The 21,600-nt window shown below is 33.4% G+C and overlaps 2 protein-coding genes across 3 annotated transcripts; one reads left to right on the top strand and one right to left on the bottom strand.

Annotated features, from left to right (window-relative positions):
* LOC132280111 (mitochondrial import inner membrane translocase subunit TIM17-2-like) lies at positions 1-1,938 on the bottom strand. Of its 2 annotated transcripts, none has more exons than XM_059782235.1 (2): positions 1,141-1,938; positions 1-213 (listed from the first exon to the last, which is right to left on the bottom strand). In XM_059782235.1, exon 1 carries the CDS (start codon positions 1,798-1,800, stop codon positions 1,147-1,149), a length of 654 nt encoding a protein of 217 aa, XP_059638218.1. In that variant the 5' UTR covers positions 1,801-1,938; the 3' UTR covers positions 1-213; positions 1,141-1,146. The 2 variants fall into 2 exon arrangements, with proteins under 2 accessions (XP_059638218.1, XP_059638217.1); XM_059782234.1 differs by having other exon boundaries at positions 1-200; positions 1,141-1,937.
* A 2,847-nt stretch (positions 1,939-4,785) lies between these two features.
* On the top strand, positions 4,786-20,166 carry LOC132280110 (uncharacterized). The gene is made up of 14 exons (XM_059782233.1): positions 4,786-5,147; positions 8,006-8,061; positions 8,198-8,372; positions 8,850-8,951; positions 9,921-9,992; positions 10,587-10,703; positions 10,841-10,918; positions 11,717-11,779; positions 11,864-11,960; positions 17,350-17,428; positions 17,526-17,737; positions 18,268-18,413; positions 18,950-19,072; positions 19,658-20,166. The coding sequence occupies exons 1-14, from the start codon at positions 5,061-5,063 to the stop codon at positions 19,808-19,810; spliced, it is 1,560 nt and encodes a 519-aa protein (XP_059638216.1). The 5' UTR covers positions 4,786-5,060; the 3' UTR covers positions 19,811-20,166.
* The last annotated feature ends 1,434 nt before the right edge of the window (positions 20,167-21,600 follow it).

Raw genomic sequence — 21,600 nt, 5'->3', positions numbered from 1 at the left:
TAATCCAAAGAATGAGTACACTTTAGCATATAACACTTGTAATAACCTTTATATCATAAAAATAACAAAAATCATAGTTAAGTGTGGATAACAAAAGAGGGTAATTGAACATCAACAAGGACAGGAAATAATTACGTCATGTTTTCCCACAAAGTCACTGGCATCATTCATTCACCTTAGCCAACAGAATTTCGTCTTCACTACAAAACATAGCTATATGAATGTTAGACAAAAGTACAAGTATCTGCAAATAAGATGTGATGACAGAATACTCAAAAATCATATTTCCACATTGCAACATTATTACATGTATTTACATGTTAAAAAAAAAAAAACACACACACACACACACATTTGCTAACAATTAGCTTGCAAGGATTTCAAATAACAAGGTGGAAGGAGATAATTTGAATCCATGGCTGCAAAAATAATAACTGCACATTGATTGGAATGACATATCTCTCATACCTCTAATCTGATATCCCCTTGAATATCAGGATCCAATTTCAATTAAAAAAAAAATTCTGTACTTAAAATCATTGCACAGCCAGTACAACAGATTCATTAGAACTACAACATACTACTCATACACAACCGTGGATAAAAAATAAAATCTGTTTGCAAATCATAAGATGAATCTGAAAACACAACAACGCATAAAAGGTTAACAAATACAGACACAGAGCAATTATGTCATCCAATGATCAAACCAAAAACCCTCTGCACATTCCACCCTCTTTCGCAATCATTAACATGTTTCTAAATCACCTAACCAAAATTCTGAAAAATCAACTGTACATTGGACACTACCATCCCAACGCTATACATTAGTTACAATAACGCAGGCATATTTGTGTATATAATTTATAACTTAAATTGGGAGATTGAAACATAAATCATTCCAGTGCAGAGTACGAAAAATTTTAATTGAACAAGATCACCAATTCTCTACTTCGTGTTGGGGAATTTCAAAAATAATATTATAATACAATACTACCTGTATAGCATTGAAATTGAAATTAAAGAAGGTTCAATAGCAATTTAAGCATCGCAATGCTCACAATTCCTACTACAACAAAATGTCAAAACCACGTTTCATAGCATAAATAAGTAAATTAACATATGCAACCTCAAACCCACCTAAATTCACTTGAACTCGAAAGTCGGTGGCATCGGTGTATCAAAGCTCTCCAGAACCTCCGTCTTGACTCCGCTGCTCGCACTTGACTCTTCCTTCTTGCCACCAAAAAACCCTCCGAACCACGACGACGATGAAGACGAAGTTGACGGTTCAGGCTGTGGGGCCTGATTCGGCAACTGAAACCCGGGTCCACCGGCCGCGTTCGGCATCTGTTCCTCAATCATGATCGGCATTTGTTGCTGCGCAGCAACGAACTTGTTGATCATGATTCCGGCACCTTCGATGAGGGCGAGGAGGACACCGCCAAAGGCGGCGGAGCGGGAGGCGACGCGGAAGCCCTGGCGCATCTGGAGAAAGCCGCCAGTGGCGGCGCCGGAGATGATGGAGTTCCAGGGGTCCTCCTTCTGGCGGATGTAGACCATGGTGCAGTCGAAGGTGGAGAAGAGTCCACCCCACACGGCGAAGCTTCCGCCGACCCGCGGCGCGTTCATACGCACGGCTTGCGAACCGCCTATCCACCCCTCGCCTTTAGGGGAGTGATAGAGACCTTTGATGAAATGGAAGGCCGATCCGCCGACCGCACCCATGCCAAACGCGCCGCCCATGTCGTCTAGGATGCGGTCGGGGCACGGTTCCCGAGATGTCTCCGGAGTGCCCATGATCGGTTTCAGAGAGAGACAGAGAATAGGAGAGGAGAGGAGAAGGGGAAGGGTTTTGGGGGTTTTTGATACTGAGTCGAAAGGTTTTAGGTTTGTTTCACCTTGGACAAGGGGTCGAGTGGTGAATTTACAAAAAAATTCTAAAGAAATCCATATTTGCCTATTATATCAATGGCAAAACAAATTCTTTACAAACTTTCCTTTTAAATTTTCCTTATTATTAGAGAGTAATGAAAATTTTTGCTTCTCAAAAAAGGAAAATTAAAAAAAAAAAAAAACCAAAGGCCATATAGCCCCAATAGTATAACATGTGTGAGTGGAGATACGAATTTGTTTCTTGTCAATATAAAAAATAACAAATAAACAATCCAAAAAAGAAAGAAAAGTGACCACTAAACATTAATAAGTTAACATGGAATTTAATAGAGGGAGGTGCAAAAAAAAAAAAAAAAACAGGCTTTAATTTAAATCACAATGCAACTCTGGTTCATCATGGTTTAAAGCACATCATTCAACAGGGAAAGAAATGGGGCATTTGGCTAAGGTTATAAAGTCAATTGTTGGCATGAGAATTGGATTTATGTGCTGATTTAATTGATGAGTGATTTATTTAACCAGCAAAACCGCACCAGTTCGAATGGCCCTTTTTTAGTTAAATAGTGCATTCTTTCTAGCTCAAAAAATCCCTTCAAAATAAGGTTTCCTTTACCTCAAATCCCATTTGCAGTATTCATCAAGAGTTCAAAACCTTTTTATTCAAACAAAAAAAATGAAAAAAATTAGAGGTAAAATAAATATATTTTATTTTATTTTATTTGGCAATGCAGTTATGAGAAATCCCTGTATTTGTCAAAAAATTTAAGTGGAAGATTGTGGACCATGAGTCCTGCAAACTCTCAAAACCATCTAGTGATGCAGATCCCACCACCCATCATCTTTGATCTTTCTCTTTACTGGTTGCTCTGTTCTCTTCATAAACTGTGTTTTTCATAATCTGATTCTCTCTCTCATCATCTTTTAGCCTAATCTCTTTCCAACTCTTACTTGCTCCACATATTTCTTTGAACCAGTTAACTTATTATGAAGTCTTTTACTTTTCATTTTTTCCCCTATTCATTCTCTGTTTACTATAACGTTTAGATCTTGTTCTTTGCCCATTTTTAGATTTTTGATATTTCTTTTCTCTTACCTCGTGTTGGGCTGAATTATAAAAAGCTTAGGTTCAACAAGTTCCCACAATTAATATTCTTAGAGTCGATGGACCAATTTAAGAGAAATATTATATAGTAGAAGAATCCAAATTCTAAAATAATTCCACAATAATTTATTAATGTATCATAAAAAAAATATATATTAATATTAATTTTAACTGAATTAGCTACACATCTTAAAATCATAGGCCTTGTGCCACTCACTCCCAAGTCTCCTATCCATACAATAAATGCTCATCCAACTTCAACTCTGTTTCTAGGCATGTAATGAATGCTCATCCGACCCCTTTATTGGATTAATTGGCTGATGTCATCGAGGTGAGAGTAGCACTAGCTTAAAAGAGTTTAATTAATTTTAAATGGGTCTACATATAATTTTTTTAATTCTTTGTAATTTATGTGAGTGTTAATACATGACCCGAAAAACATAAAATGTATTAGATCAAATGCATTGTGCTTTACTGATTTCTTCTTTATCTTTCAAAATAAATAAATAAATTAATTAATTAAAATGTAGTGATAACTAAATATTATATTACGTACCAAGTAGTAATTAAATATCGATGCATGATTAAAATAAGAGCAATTCTCTTGATCAAGTGGGTTTAGGGCTACTTGATTATAATCAGAGTAGCCATTTAGAAAATAATAGTAACTTTGCCCCGTCAATCTTTTTAAGATTTGATCAATGAAGGGCAAAGGAAATTTCCATCCTCTCTGCGAGATAAAGCACTTGGTATTTGTCCAACTTGAACCTCTAGTTTGGTTATGGCTTGAAATGAGAATGAAGAAGTCGGGTATGCCATTTAAGTTCCTCAAGTGTAGTTAAGTCACCAGATCTTTTTAATATATAAATATTAAATTTTTTTTAAAAAATGAGAATTTTGAATTAAATTTATTAAATGAGTTTCCTTTGAAATCACAAAATATCCCGCAATTAAAAAGTCTAACTGAAGAGGGAATCACTATGAATACAATCTAACACAATGAGATGTCTATATCGATTTCATTTGAGTCGTGTGCCCATAGTTTACTCAGTGTGATAACCTGTTGGTGCTACCTGCATGCGCTCACGCACACCTGCCCACAGGATCACAAAACAAAGAAATTAAATAAAACAGACCACCAAACTCAAGAGGTCACTCTTCATCCTAACCCTACCACGACCTGTCATCAATACTTTGTGTGATAAATCAGTTTGTTTCTATTTTCCAAATAATAATAGAAAGAAGAAGAAAAATAAATAAATAAAAATCACACACGCTTTGGATGGTGATCGAGCGTTGAAAGATGTGCGATGTAACCGATCAAAGTATTTTATGTCGTTTTGTAATGACGTATGTGTAATGGTGAAGTCTGATATCCTATTGGATGAATACATTCCACCTTATGTGTTTAGTGCAGTGATGGTTCAAGTATTGGCAATGAATCACGAGGTAACATACCGAACACATAAAACATCATTAAATTTTAAGAAGTTATAATTAAAAAAAAATAATGAAGTAACGAATACAAACTCGACACATAACCCCTCTAAATTAATGATTGTAATTATATTGTGTGACGCAACAAAAGATTATTTATTTTTCGAAAAGGACGTATCAGAAGGTCGTCCAATTAAAAAGAGAGCCAATGTGAAGATTCGGGATGAAAAGTGGCATCTTCGCCCAGAGATCCCTCCACTCCACACGTGCCACCTCACACGGGCCCAATTAACAATCAGTCTTCCTTTGCCTTTTTGCGCCCGTCAAACTGTCTCTCTCTCTCATATCATTCTCTGTCTAGAATTTCTCTCTCTAAAAATATATTATGTGGTGTATCCAGTAGGCGCTAGCTGTAATTCGAAAATATAAAATCAGGCGGTCTCTCAAATTTGGCCCTTTTTTTCACTTGGTTTCTCTTCTCTCTTCCGTTTCTCTCTCTCCATTCTCTCCTTCCATTCACGGCGATCAGAGGAAAAGCAAGAGAGAGAGAGCGCTCTGATATCACCAGAAATCTAGGACATTTGGAGAGAGAAAGAGAAAGACTCCTACACTTAATATACAAACAATGTCGCCTTTCGATACTATTGACGCGTTTCTCTTCTCCGCTAGCAGAGCCTTTTGTAGTCCCTTCGCCATTTTTATTCAGATCCAGGTTCGGTTATACCATGTCTCTTTTTTGATTCGTGGGATGAGTGAACAGCAGGGATTTTATTAATTGTTGTTTCATTGCGTATGGTTTGGATCTGAAAATTAGGCATGTGTTTTGGTTACCGAGAAAAAAGACTAAAGAAGCAAATATCAAATCTCTATGTTTATTGTTTTTTGGGATTTTAGGAAAATAGAACCTACCAAAGGACAATTATGATGCACAATGTTGATTTCTTTTATTTCTCTACATTTATTTCACCAACCAAAAGGAATGTTAATATCTATGTTGTCTTTATGTTTGAATCACGTTTCTCAAAAAAAGATCAACTTTTCCCCCCTTAAACGCGATTGATTATTATTGTTGATGAAGTGATTTAAACATGGGAGTTGGATATGTGGAACTCAACCCATAAGACGCGCATTTTGTGATTGCAAAATAGCACTCTTTCCGGAGAAGAGATGAAAAAAGTGAGTTTCATTGTATATGATAGGACACTGTGACATTACATAGGTCAGATGCTTGAAAGTTGGGCTCTACTACTGATAGTTGTTGCTGATAGGACTTTGTGGCATAACAGAGGTCAGATGCTTGAAATTTGGCCACAACTACTCATAGTTGTTGCTGAAATTTAAACATATGAGATGATAGGGTGTTCCATTCATGTGCTGCAAGCCTGCGAGATAGCCTGAGATTAAATCCTTGAGTTTTGCAAAGAAGACACATTTTTTGTGTGTGTGTGTGTGTAATTGGTTTTACATGTTTCTTTCTCTATTGCTAATAAAGTTGTTCGAGCTGTAGTGATGTCAAAAAATGTGCACACACTGGTGACCTGCTGTGGTCAATTTGGGTAAGATTATTAGTAGTTGAGATGAAATGGAGAAAGGCAAAGGAGATATTCCTTTTGTGCTTGAAGTGGGTTTTATGTCTGAGAATTGAGATGAGTACATAAACAAGAGTCGAGTTGTTATTTGTTTTTCTTTTTGGTCAAGGAATGAGTGGTGGTTTTTATTGATCGAGAGCCTGCCTATGTGTCATATGTGTGGTTCAAAACAATGTGATGAAATAGAAGTATTATCATTTCCCTTCTGTTTTTTATATTGTTTATTATTATGACATTTGGAAAGTTAAATGTCTTGTACAGCTATTTGCAATTCGTTTCTGAATATTTCTTCCCCTTTAGTCTTATACTGGAAGTGTGATTTCCTTGGAATCTGCATTGCAAATGGTTTTTTTTTTTTATTTTTTTATGGGGATTTTCAATGAAGGTAGAATATTTTCATTTTATGAGAAAAAGTTAAATGTATGGAAGTAGTGGTAGTGATGGGCATTGAGTAGTTGCCTGCTGTTCATGTCAAAATAAATAGTTGGACCTTAATATGATGGAGAGCAAAGGTGATAGTAGTTGGTATCAGTGCTGCACAGGATCAAATGTTTTTGATTCATACATAAATTATTGTTAATAAATATTCAACATAATCGATGTAAAGGAGGCTTTGGATGCCAAGTGGAAACTCTTTAATTTCTTTAGGATCTCTCCTTGATTCTGTTATAAAATTTAATCTCGTAGTGTACAGTTATGCATAGTATCAGATGACGGATTAAAATCCTCTCCAATCACGTTTTCTCGCAGTTCCCTGCTGTGGGTGAATTTCATCATTATCAATGGTGAATTTTGCTACTATAATGGTGAAATTTCACCTATTTGAATTTCGCTACTATTTGCTTATACGTGAAATTATTATAGTAGTGAAATTCACCCACTGCAGGGAGCTGTGGGAGAACGTGACTGGAGAGAATTTTGATCCACCACCATCAGAGAGTGATGGATCAAAGCATCATATGACCTGTTGGCTGCCAAAGGTGTAATAATGTTTTGCTGCAATTCTTGTTTTCACATATACCCTTTAATGGGGCAATGATTAGCTGATTAACTAGCTTAGATTTGTTCCGAAATTGATATAATTTTTTAAATGGGCTTAGTCCTGAGGGTTGCATGTATCTTTTAATTAGTAACAATTGTTCTTAGTGATTAAAAAATGAAAAAAAGTAATAGTGCTAGTCCATTCTTGCACTTTGGACCTCGGATGTCACAACCAATTTGAGTTCTTACAAATGTACTTATAAGAGAGAAATGGGGTTTTCTAATAAGTTTGTCACTTGCTTTCCCTCGACCCAATAAAGACGAGTGGTCCCAGCTAATGAATCCAATTCTCAAGTCTCTTACATTGATTTTTATTAGGAATTTCCTTTTATATAGCAATGGACGTCACAAGGAGACTTACAGAGGTGGTTGGTATGACATGGATATAAACTCCCTGACATGGAGTCCTCAATGCTAAAGCACTGTGACACGGGGGTGGATTGGGGGTGCGCTGGTGCCTATAAAAGTGTTCCGATCTTCACATGTTGGTACATTTAACATAGTGAAAGGTAAAATAATGCTGAAAATAGGAATATCCTTTTTCAGCGTTACATGGGCATGACCATTTTATTGCCAACACATTCATCATGAACTCTAAGGTTTATGAGTATCGGCATCAGAGCTCTTAGATCCTGCCTAGAAGGCTTGCACAGCACATTGGGTGCCATGATGTGGACATTTTGCTGTATTTTCTCAGTTATGTATGCCAATTGTTTGAAGTCTGTTCACATGATAGTGTTTTTTTTTTTGTTTTTTTTGTTTTTGGACTAAACAGAGTTTCTGGTTCTTCTTGTTTTTTTATGACTAAACAGATGATCTGACTCTTCTTGCTTGGTGATACTAATTTATGTCTTGCTTTTTTAATATTGTTTGGCAGTACTATGACATGATTCTGATTTGATCATTCACTAATCTGACTACTTTATTTGTTGTGCTGCAGGGATGTCTCATATGCTTGACTCTTGCAATTGGGTGGGCTTTTGCTGCTTATGTTAGGTAACTTGCTTGATGATTAGAGTTTAGTCATTACATGAAATTTAATTCCTTGGATCATTTTCATCATTATTTTAACTTTCAGGAAAAACTCATATCAAGTTTTTGATTTTAGTAACATTTTGTTTTTCTCTCACAGGAGTAGAGAGTTTAGGCGGATCAAGGATGGTGTGAAAGGTGGCAATAGCTTTGCATTTCTTTGTCATGATATCAATGAGCTTGAGCATTCTAATCAGATCAACCTGCCAAGAGTGACAGTTGTAATGCCTTTAAAAGGGTTCGGAGAACACAATCTACACAATTGGAGAACTCAGGTGACTTTTAAACGCATACTAGTTAGAAGTTTCTATGTAGTGTTGAACAAAAATGAATGGTTACCTCTGATATTTGTTTTCCCTTGGTTTAATATTACCATTAGTTTTTGTAAGTATTGAATATATGTACGTATGGCCAGTGGGGATACTCCTTTTTGAGGAAGTACACTATTCTGTTTTGTTTTTGTTTTTTTTGTTTTTGTTTTTGTTTTTGTTTTTTTTTTTTTTTTTTGCCTGGACAGAAAGATATGACATTGATATTTTAACCAATGTGTAAACAATACAATGACATTTGGACGAGTAACATCTCAAGGTTACAAGCCTCGTTGGGCCTGTTTATTTATGAGTCTGGACATTCTTTTGATTATATATTTTTTTTGCATGTGAAACTTCTACTTGTTTTCTCTATTGATTGCGGGACTTTATGTTGTCGAATACTATTCATTATGGTTCTGATTAATGAATAATTGGCTGCAGATCACATCTCTGTATGGTGGTCCTTTAGAATTTCTTTTTGTGATGGAAAGTACAGAAGATCCTGCTTACCATGCAGTAACTAGATTACTATCAGATTTTAAGGTATATCTTGTCCCATTATTGCATTTTGTATTATGATGAAGATTTATTCGATATTGAATTAATGATGACTTTGTTTGTGATAAATATTCCTGTTATGTCATGATTGTTAACTCAACAAGCCTTTTTTTCAACTAATTTGGATCAGCTACTTGATTTATGTTTCGCTTTATCACTCTGTCTAAGGCCAAAGCCTCAGTTAAACACATGCTATCATAGCTTTCAGCTTTCCTAACTATTGCAGCCCATGTTAGTTTTGATTGTTCCCTTCCCCTAGCATTACCCTCAACAAGGATCATGTAACTTTTCCTAACTGGTGCAGTGATTCTTAGCTGCATATGTGATTGCTTGCTATATGTATATTTTTCTTTTATGATTTTAGGATATTATGAAGAATAATAAATGTTGGAACCTTGTTTTCGTTTTTTTACCCTACTTTTTTTTGTTCATTTGTTTTTTTTGGACATTTTTCATGCAACTTAATGGAGACAAAGTTGGAGGGGCAGGACAAGAATTTTTAATCCTTTTTTTGGTAGTACAAATTTCAAAAGTTAATCATGAAAGTTTTGATTGGGTTACTCCATCTTTTTCTTCTTTTTCCTTCTCTATAACTGTAATTGTCATTTCAGTTGTTCATGTTCTACGCTTGATATAGATTTTTATTGAGAAGAAAAAATGAGGCATCTTAGAATACCCAGCGGGGTAATTTTTTGGCCCATCTTTCCAACCAGCACATTTTAGCCTGTTATGAGGATTGCAGATACACTAGCGGTTTTGATGTATGGCTTGTTTTCTTATTATTACACCCATTTTCTTTTATGATATATATGTATCACGTACTCATTGCTCAAGTAATTACAACATGTTAATTTTCAATTATGTTTGTTGATACATCCCAGTTGATTTGTGTGATTGCTTCAACTTTTTTTCAACTTATCTCCCTTTCCTGACTTGTTAAGATGATATGTGCAGGACGATGTTGATGCAAAGATTGTAGTAGCTGGTTTGTCAACAACTTGTAGTCAAAAAATTCACAATCAGTTGGTAAATAACTAGTTCACAACTTTATGAACTTTGCCTTTTGTTAGAATGTTATATATATATATATATATGTTGGGCCATTATGTAATTACATTATATTAGTAGGCCCTTGTGTTATTAAGGAGGCTTGTATCCCTTATATAAGCCTATATAGGCTTATTTGGTAGTGTGTCGGTGAAATATATATACATTTGTTCTCTCTGTTCTCTCTATCTCTCATGATAAACAACACCTTTGAAAAGCATTCTAATTTTTTTCCACAGTGTGCATGATATATTTCTTTATCTTTCCCCATTTTGATAAAATGTGGTGTTCTATAATACCGCGTTCCCGAAGTCTGGATAATTTAAGCATCTATATTAAAATTCCAAAAATTACTTCTTGTCATAGAGGTCGGATAGGACTGACTACTATATAATTTTATAGTGAGAATTTGTATTGACAGCAAAGAGCTCCTGTACTTGTACATAGAGTGAGGCTGATCTGTATTCATATTATGCATCAATCATTTAACCATATTTTCTTATTGAATATTTTTTTCCTTAAAAGAATCCCCTTGTTATTGGTTATCACGCATATTGTGGTGCACTTTTGCAGGTTGGGGTGGAGAGAATGCATAAAGACAGCAAGTATGTATTGTTCCTAGATGATGATGTGAGGCTGCACCCTGGAACAATTGGATCTCTCACTGCTGAAATGGAAAAAAACCCTGCGGTATGATTTTTAGATCTTTTTCAATACACAAAAAATATATTCTTTTATATATATCCTTAGGTCTATGGTTATGATTGGGATTAGCTCTTTTCACTTTTTCTTCTGATTGCTTTAATGTTGTTGGCAATGTTGTGCAGATCTTTATTCAAACTGGATACCCTCTTGATTTACCCTCTGGAAGTTTAGGAAGTTACTGTATATATGAATATCATATGGTAATAAAACTTACTCAAATCTTCCATTTCTTTCATGCTTCATTGTTTGTACAAGTCTACGCATAGATACCACATTGTGTTGTTTCTTTCAAACGTGCTAGTGTGCTAACTATTTTTATCCATAAATTCTGTAGAATAACTTTCAGTCTAGTTTTATTAGATAGAGTTCTAGAAAGAAAACAAGACATGAATACTACCAATCCTCTCTACATACCATATTGTGTTGTTTCTTTCAAACCTGCTAGTGTGGTACTATTTTTATCCATAAATTCTGTAGAATAACTTTCAGTCTTTTTTTAATTAGATAGAGTCGTAGAAAGAATAGAAACATGGATACCATCAATCCTTTCTACATGCATGTGAATCTTATAAATTAAATTAATAGAGATACGCCAACCCTCTCTTGAAGTTGACCTAATGAAAAAACTACCAGGTTCACAATCCTGAGAGTTATGATGAAGCACTAACATGGTGAGAGTTCTCAACTCTCTTTAAGTCTCAGGTTTCTGATATTGAACTTCAAAAACTTCAGATTTTGCTTTGCAATGAGATGGAGTTTATACATGATCAGTTTCTTTGGCATGATTGGGGATCACTATTACAAGAGATATGAAGAAATTTGGATAAGCTGATTAGGTTTTCTCGGGATGAATCATTACTTTTGTTAAGGTTGTTGGAATGATATTGTTTAATATCTATTATGTCTTGACTTCTTGTAGTTTATTTCACGTGTTATTCAATGTCACTCATTTATAATATCATTCAATACATTAATAACGCTTGTATTATTTATTGAAGCCTTGTTCGATGGGGTTTGCTACTGGTGGAAAGACTTTCTTCTTGTGGGGAGGATGCATGATGGCAAGTAGCTGTTACCACCTTTTTAACTGCTTCAAGCTTAAAAAATGTTAATTGTTCTTATTGTTTTAGAGTTTCTATTTTCAGATGCATGCTGATGACTTTAGAAATGACCGTCATAGGGTGGTTTCAGAACTAAAAGATGGGGGATACTCTGATGATATGACTCTTGCCTCTATAGCTGGTAAATTACAGTGCTTTACCTCTACAAGCTGATTTGAGTAGACTTAAAGCTTGAAGCGACATCTTATTTTATATTTATTATTTACACTTCATAATATCACAGGCTTACCAATCTCAAACTAAATGAATGAACCAATTTACTGACTTAACTTATGAAATCTTATTTATTTTTATCAATTTGATTTATGTTGGTGTTGATTTTTGTCACGCCCCGATAATTCTAATAAAATCCTCCATTTATTCATATACAAATACATCAAAATACACCCAGGATCACAAAAAATGCCCTCTTTTATACAAAGTCAGATTCCTCAAAAATACAAAAAAAAATCTCCAAATAAAAAAAATAAATCCTCCACGCCGACTCTTCATCCTAAGCCCGTTTCTAGCCATTCCCGTTCATCTTCGGTACCTGAAACTGGAGAGTGGTGAGACAAAAGTCCCAGTAGGAAAAACCATAACAAGAATCTCATGGAGGGTTAATAAAACAATTTCACAAAACATACATAATCATGTGAGTATATAGACAAAATAAATATACATTTAATCAAAACATTTCATAAAATATTTAATCAAAACTTCCCCATGCCATTCAAGGTATAGAGAACCCTACTCTGAAAAAGAATTCTTGCACTGGATCATTGTGATACCCCCTGATTTCGGAACACGGGTTGATCAAGTCCGCGCACAAAACCAGAGGATATCAAAACAATTAAAGTATTTAACAAGCACAGAATACAAAGATGAATAATAAAGAATAAATAAACCGCTGAAGAAAACTAATAAATAAATATTACTTAATGATTCTCCAACAATTACAATTCGGAAATCCCATAACTCAAGGACCCCTTAAAACATTATCCAATAATCCAATACTATTTAAAAGTACACAAGATGAATAGACGAATGACAGTCTCCCAGCTGCGGATCCTCAACCTCGAGACTGGAACCTCTAATAACCTGAAAAATAAATCGTGGGTTAAACCCTACGAGCAAGTTCACTCTACCAGGCCTCTGAAAACCAATAAGCAGATCATCTCTGATCAAAACCAAACCTAATAAAGTTTTAACTTTAATAAAGCACGATATACATGTCTATATATAATTATATATACTATACTAATCACATCCATTAATAGGTTTATTAAATTTCCATACCTATTAAATAATTATTAAAATAATATTCATACCTAGACCAATCTACCATTTCATTTTATAAAAACTCCTTTGACCTTAATCACATCCTAGTCAGTTGTTTAATCATTTAAACACCAAATTATAATAAAAGAAATACTCTATTTAATCCCAACCCGATAATGATTTTAATTGTTTAAATCACATATCCAAAATCCAAGTTTTGACAAATCATCCACGTCTTCCCCAATATTATTTTATTAATGTAAAATAATACACTAAACTATTCTCATTTAAGAATATCTAACCCTAATCCAATCCATACATACAACAACCATAGATGATATTTTAATCATCTAACACATAACAACGTAATTATGCTTTGGCAAATCAACCATGCCATTGTAAATATTTTTATTTATATATTGGCAATTCAACCATGCCTCCATAAGTATATTTATTTATACATTGGCAATTCAACCATGCCTCCGTGTAGGTATATTTATACATTGGCAATTCAACCATGCCTCCACAGGTATATTTATTCATACATTTAATTAACAATTCATCCATACTTTCCATATATGTATTCTATTCATACAAATATTTAGGTAATAAATTTAATCATTTGACAATTCATCCATGCCCACACTTTAACCATGAATTAACTTTAAAATTAACAATACGCTAAATCATACATAGCCATCACATGCATATTATACGCATATCATTAATTTAACAACCAGCCTATTAAGATATGCCAAATAAGAATGATAATATTAATCATCTTAAATGATTTATATATATATATACCTACACATATGTTATTTAATGTATATGTGTGTTTAACACCTTCTTTAATAATCCTTGATTATTTAAAATCAATATACATACATACATACATATCTATATATATATATATATATATATATATATATATATTCATCCTTCCATACAACTCATAGACAAATTAAACTATATATACACATATATAAATAATTATATATATATATATATATATATATATATATACACACACTTCCTTCCATAACAAATTATTAATTTATTATATTTACACAAATTAGTGCAACTAAATATGTCAGAAATAGTTTCCTTTAAATACTCCATATTGGTTTAAATAGTTTTCCGACACTTTCTCACTAAAACATAAATATCTCCTAGTAGGATGGGAATCTGATAATGAAATTGGTACCATTGGAAAGAAGACGAAAAATCCTTGAATTTGAGCTCAAGAATGACCCAATTTCGATTTAAAATGACTAAGTTATGACCGTTTTAATTTCTAGTGTCGAATTAGGCCAACATAGTTACCCACGCGCGCCCACGTGCTTACTATGCACTTGCACGCGCTGGATTCAAGCCTCCTTGTGTGCTGGTATTGGCTAAGCTCTTTCAGCTACCGTGAGCTCACCACACTGAATCCATCACTTCCTTTATGCCGCATCCAATGGTCATAAATGAGTGCGCAAATGAACACGCTCACACTAGATTATTTTCTATTAACTATAATAGATCTAAGGTCCAGATCAGCGAGTGCACCATCTTCTCATGGTCTGCAATACACCAAATAATCCCATAGTTGACCAGACCACTTCTATGGTCCAGATACACATGCGCACCAAAGTTTTATGCGCCGCGATGCACCATATCAATTCACATAAGTTTAATTAATCAAATGGCCCTAATTGACGTATACACCCTATTATCCTACACCGCGCCGCACTGGATCAATTCACATGCGCCAGTTACCTAGTATATATATATATATATATATATATATATATATATATATATATATAATTATTTTCCTAACAAATAATAGGAAAATAAATTCTAATAAATTCCTAAAAATATCAGAAAAATTCCAGAAAATTACAGAACAATTCTAGAAAATAAAGAAACCACAATTAACTCTCTTGGGTCACAAATCCACCTATAGATTGATTTTAAAATATACATAACACCTATATATATCAATTAAAATCCAATAATCTAAAAATCAAATATAATAGTTTATACTTTTTAATTATTCCGATCTAACCATAATTTTTAAACAAATAAATTTAATTAAAGCATTGATACTCAAGGTGAAATCCTTATGAGTTCTAAGAGGAAAGTTAGAGAAAACTCGCCTGAAGGTTTCGAAACGAAACCGACGCTTTAAGCTTTAATTATCTCTTCCAATTCCGACGTCCTCCTTTTCAGATCCGACCTCCTCCTTGTCAGCCCTTCTTCTTCCTCTCTCTCTGACTGTTTTATTTTTCTAACTTGTAAAACCTTTAACCCTAAAGCCTTATGTGTATTTTTATACACCTTAAATTCCAAATCCTATTCCAACTAGTATTATGAATTAAAATAATAATCTTTAAATAATTTATATCTATAAACATATATATATATAAATATATATTCCTTCCATAATTAACTCATTAGTTAATTAAATCATATATACTTATAAATATCAATAAATATATATCTATATATATATATCTTTCCATAACAATTATTAATTAATTATATTTATATATAATTATATATATATATATATATATATATATATAAATATAATTGATACAAAAGTGATCATTTAAATAATTAAATAACCACGGACCTTCATTAATTAACCCAATAAGGTTTCATACAAGCCCAAGACCACATCTTTTGGTCCAACTTTCCTTAAGCCCAATTCAATTGATTTAAATAAATAAGATAATTAATTAAATACAGAAATTAAAATAACTAATTACATGAAGCACATAAACAAACAAGAATTTACAACTAAGTCATATAATACCAATAAAATCAACACACCAATAATTCAATCAATAATCAACCACACAAACAATCAATCATCATACATAATTACGAAATATAACTTAATTAAAATAAGATAATTAATCTAGCACTCAATAAAATAAAATAAATCATTGAAAAATAAAATAAAATAATTAATCCTAATTAATAAATCTTTTAAAATTATCGGGGTATTACAATCATCAAGCCACCAAGTTTCCAGCCTCCCTCTGCAACTCTCGGCCCTCTCTGTTTCTCCTTAAACTCACTCTCTGTTTGCTCACCAAGTCACAAGAATGCACCCAATATATTGGCAAATTGTACACACAATTCACACTACACCGTACCATTATCAAATTGCAATAGTCAAAAGAAATCATCATAGTGGACCCCACCACCCCATCCTTATCTTTTGTCATCATTTCACCAACTGCTTCTTTCTTTTCTTGACCACACCCACGTGAACAAAATAAGGCCTAAGAAATTTTATTGGCCACAAAGTCTTCAAGCTCCCTTTGGCGGAATACAATATATATATATAGATATATAATAAATCAAACCATAAAAAAAAACAAACCAACCCATTACTCCTGTGGGACCCGCGCCAATGACAAATTCATTATTTCTCTTTCCACTTTTCCTTTCTCTATTCCATTTCGGCAGAGCAGCTCCATTAGCATTTTGACAAGATATATAAAAAATCAAAAAACCAAATCAAAGACCATAAAATATCATACAAGTGAAACCCGAAATTAACATTACAATTAAATCTTTCCCTTTTCCCACGGTTGGCAACTTTCATCAACATACAATATATATATATATATATATATATATAATAACAAAACTAAATTAAATTTCAAAACCCATTAACTTTAATAAATACATAATTAATAAATAATTAAGAAATAGAGACAGTCTAAAAATCATAAAATTCGGATCATCACAATTTTTTTGTCTTATTTTGGATATAATCTTCTTTTACTCTATACTACTGAAAAGATTCTGAAGTGGAAGATTTTGCAAGTGATATGACGTGACTGATGTGAGAGAAATCTTTTTTACAATTTTTGTGCAATTTGAATTTTTATTTCTCATTTCATTCGACTATTTTGCTGGATAAAAACTATGTACTCCTGTAACTGGTTGGTTTAATGATGACTATTGAAATCAAGTCATTTCAGATAAGATGATGGGTTCTACATTTAATGCATGCTGCATCATGGAATTTTTTTTGGTTATATTGATGACATTGCAATATGTCTATCAAAAAATGAAGACATTACATGGCCTACATAGTTTTACAGAACCCTGTGGTTGCATGTCTTTTTTTTTCTCATCATTATGAATTAGGCTGTTGCGCAGGCTTGCTGTTTTCAGAATTTGGCATTGTCTAGATGCTAAAAAGCTTCTTATTTTCTGACATCATCATCCCTTTTTAGGGGCTCATAAGAGGCTTATCACATCACCACCAGTAGCTGTTTTTCCTCACCCCCTTGCAAGTGATCTTAGTTTTTCAAGGTTTGTAATGTGCAGCTGAACAATATTTACTAGAATATGGGTGTTACAATTCAAGTATTATACTTTGGTTCCATGCTGACTTTTTTTACTTGTGTAGGTACTGGAATTACTTGAGGAAGCAAACATTTGTTTTGGAATCATATGCTACGGATGTTAACTGGATAATGAACCGTGCATTATTTTCTTCCCATTGCTACCTATCATGGGGATTTGTGGCGCCATACTTTATGGCTGTGATTCATGTTGCAGCAGCACTAAGAAGTCATTCCAAAGGGTATTCACTCGGGGAAACAACTATTACTTCTGGTGGTGAGCACACTACTTTTCCTTTTTAGGTAGGTACAAGTGTTAGAAATCAATAACTAGAATCCTGATGCCGGATTACTCCTTATTTCTGGGTACAAAGTGAATCCAATGTTTGATAATAAGGCCTCTAGAACTTAATAAGAGACCTCTTGGATGTGATTGATAGGATTGCCATCGGAACTTGATCAGATAGGAAAATCATCTTGGGTGTGTTATTTGCCAGAGCGATATCATCATTAGGGCTCTTAATTGATTTATTCAATATTCATCTGTAGCTCAATGTGAGATGTTTGGTAATTCTCAAATAATCACATAAGAGAGTGACGAGCGTTTTAGATGTGCAACCAGGATGTTAGTTAAAAATAAATATATTCCATTCTTTTCTTTTAGGAGTTCTGAGAAAGAAAAACCAGGATATAGCTGCTGTTGGTGGTCTAATTTGTAGTTTCCGACTTTGAGTTGCAGTTCTTTATTCAAATGCTGTTTTGAATTTGCAGTTATTTTTCTTACTTCCTATCAACTGTTTTGTTCAGGGTTGTTCCTAGTAGGCTTCCTAGCTATATGCACTACTCTTGAACTTCTTTCGATGTGGAACTTGACAAGAATAGAAGTTCAACTATGCAACATGTTATCTCCTGAGGCACCTCCACTATCACTTGGTTCTTACAATTGGTGCCTTGTAAGTATCTTTTAATTCTTTTCATTCAGCAGATACAGTCAATGCAAATCATTCCAGTTGGTATTCATTTTATCGAAGTCCTAGAGCTGTTTTACAATGTCTCATGTTTTACAGTACTGCTACGCGCAAGCCTTCTAGATATTTGTATTACCACCTTAACTGATTCTCTTATATTTTGTTCTTAGCCTTGTATGTGAAAGTTTGAAACAACTCTCAAGTAAAATGGAAGAGACAATTTTGATTGGTCTTCAATGAAGATCACTTTAGAATACAGAGTTGGAGTTGTCAGCTCACCTTCACAGTTGTCTGACATAAGCAGTTATATAAAGCACGGAAAATATAGAAAGAAGCTCAAATTTATCTATGACCTAGTCTGTTGAATGTATTGAATTGCAAAACTTTATATAGAAGTAAAAATAAGCTGATATTTAGAGAAAAGTCCTTGTTCTTAATTCGGACATCTGTTAGTTTATTTCAGCTGGGATGATGTTGATTATTAGTTACTAAATCAGTTGAACTGATGTTCAATGGAGCAGGTATTTATTGCAATGCTGGTGGATAATTTTTTATACCCAATCTCTGCTTTGCGTTCACACTTTTCTCAGTCCATCAATTGGTCTGGCATCAGATACCACTTGAAGAATGGGAAGATAAGCATGGTATGCTTTTTAAGTCCTTCTGTTATCCTGAAAGCATGACTTTTTACTCAGACTGTTATTCCCATTTTGTAGACTATGTCGAGAATAATTTATTTGTTTAATATATCTACTTCAAGAAAAGGAAAGAACTTCTACGAGGGCACGAGTTTTATTACAGCACCCTCATAGTAGACTTCCTCCTAAAAAAGGCACTGTGAAGGATTTAGATATGAACACGCCCTTCAGTTCTAACAGACATTGTTATTGCTTTTATCTTGAGGTTGACATACTCTCTCTGAACCATATGGGATTTCTGGTGATTTAATTTGGGCCATTTTCAATAGGAAGTCATATACTCCGTAGTTAAGTAAGATGGAAGAACCAGTGAGGTCTTTTCAGGTTCTTTCGACTTTCCAAATAACAAAGTTGGAATAATATATATATATATAGACACACAATAATAATAATAACAATATATATATATATATGTACACGAACCAAAACCACCATAATCAAAATCAAAAACAAAGTTGGAATCAACAAAAGAGGACATAGTTGAAATGCATCTTGTTTTATTAGCAGAGATTTATTTTGCATATTGTGTAGATTGAAAGAAGCAAGGATAGCGGTCCAAGATTTACAGACTTGGGAGGAAAGTATTTATATGGTAAGAGAGGAGCTCAGCCCAAATCCTCGATCCTCGGCTCTTTGTCAAGAAGTTTGGCTCACTGGCGCCAGCCGAAGAAATTTGATGTCTAGGAATGGACCTTGAGCAACAAAAGGTTGTGAACATTTTCTCCTCCTTTTGTGGTGTGATGGGTAGAAATGGCTTGGATTCAAGCTTTCCAGGAGTATTTTTCGTCCCTCCTGGAGATATTGGCCAATTCATTATTGATTGATTTTAAGTGCTAGGAATTTTTCTTCATTCTTCAATTTATCATTCAATCGATTGATTCTTCACCTCCAACCCTCCCTTCTTGGCTGGTTTTGTAATTTGTAATGCTTCTGCCCCTGTAATTTATTGAAACCGTTATAGATTCAGAATCCCAGTGTAAGACAGAAAGGTTGTGCTTGTACATTTTTCTAGTCTCTTTAGAACCATCAGCTTTTTGTTACGTTGTGGAATTCGTTTATAAATCTTGACAGGGTTTGAGGCAAGCATCATCAGTGATGTCCATGGTACAAAACTACAATCTGATTTGTAAAATATAAATTCGATAATCATGATGATGTTAATATGGAAATAATAATAATATCTCTAAAGACATAAACCTGATAACTTGTGCACAATTCTGATTACAGGTCCCCCCTATGCTCCGAAAATAGGGGCAAAAGAGAAGATTATTTATTTAATTTTTTAACATATGTGAAATTAATTTAAATATCGAGTGCAGTTACATTTAAGTCTTGCGTGTGTTTGCAATCATTTCTATTTTACCACGCTGGGTAGTTGAAACATGGTCAGTGAGAAGGAGAGTCTAAAAGGAGAATAAAATCCATTTTAAATTTTGAATTAAAAATTTTAAAACAGTCTGTGTTATTTTGGTTCTATGCACAATAAATTATAAAGATTTGCTCCAAATTTTGGAATAATTTTGGTACTTTCTTCATTTCAACTTTATTATAATATTGTAGGAGTGCCCAAAATTGTCACAAGTTGATACCAAAATGCCTCTAGGAAGGTCAAATATATGACTTCTTTTCTCTCTCTTTTTCCCTTTCAGAAAGCAATCAATAAAAATATGCTTCCAAAGAAAAAGAAATCATACAAAGCACCTTTTAAAAATATTCAGTGTTGTTTTTAGAACTTTTAAAAAATATTTTCCAATTAATTTGAAAGTAGAAAGGGCCGAGAAGAAAAAAAAAAAAAAAAATGATAATCACTGCAGGAATGAACTTGCCCATGGCCCATGCAACTAAGGAAGTCAGTAGGCCATCCGCAGCGGGCTCTTCAAAGCCCATTTTGGGCGAGCCAATGGACTGTGTCAGCTGCAGCGAGCTAGCTAAAATTGGTAGGGCCCATTTTGTCTTATTCTCCAACTTATGCATAGTGCGCCAAATAGTGTCTTAAGGCACTGTTTGGTAGAATTTTATTTTATTTTTATTTATTATTTTATTTTTTTAAAAAACCTAAAAATAGGTTATTTTTAGCTCCTTTTAGAAAAAATAAAATTCATTAAATAAAAAATATATTGTTTAGGCACTCTTTATGGAAAAAAAAAATTTATTTGGGCCAAAAATAAATTCAAAAAGGTTTTTTTTTTTTTTTTTCCTTAAAATTTGTTTTTATTTTTTATTTTTGCTTTAAATTGTAATCCTTATATTCTTATTCCAATTCATTATTTTTAATCCTTATTTTGTAATCCTTATTTATTTGGGCCAAAAATAAATTCAAAAAGGTTTTTTTTTTTTTCCTTAAAATTTGTTTTTATTTTTTATTTTTGCTTTAAATTGTAATCCTTATATTCTTATTCCAATTCATTATTTTTAACACTTTTTTGTAAAAAAAAAAATTTAAAATTACAAATTCATCTACTTATTCCCATAGA

The sequence above is a fragment of the Cornus florida genome, unplaced genomic scaffold, assembly GCF_030987335.1.
Source record: "Cornus florida cultivar Cherokee Brave unplaced genomic scaffold, ASM3098733v1 CherokeeBrave_3.0.0_Hap2_Chr10, whole genome shotgun sequence".
NCBI classification, from domain to species: Eukaryota; Viridiplantae; Streptophyta; class Magnoliopsida; order Cornales; family Cornaceae; genus Cornus; species Cornus florida.
The sequence above is the reverse complement of the archived record's forward strand: the minus strand, read 5'-3'. Positions and strand labels throughout refer to the sequence as shown.

What these genes read in the sequence shown, in the direction of transcription:
- LOC132280110 (XM_059782233.1), top strand. Translation starts at nt 5,061, where the DNA reads ATGTCGCCTTTCGATACTATTGACGCGTTTCTCTTCTCCGCTAGCAGA. An exon ending in GATTACTATCAGATTTTAAG is followed by an intron (nt 8,952 to 9,920) that starts GTATATCTTGTC and finishes TGATATGTGCAG; the next exon opens with GACGATGTTGATGCAAAGAT. An exon ending in TGTGGGGAGGATGCATGATG is followed by an intron (nt 11,780 to 11,863) that starts GCAAGTAGCTGT and finishes TTCTATTTTCAG; the next exon opens with ATGCATGCTGATGACTTTAG.
- LOC132280111 (XM_059782235.1), bottom strand. Translation starts at nt 1,800, where the DNA reads ATGGGCACTCCGGAGACATCTCGGGAACCGTGCCCCGACCGCATCCTA.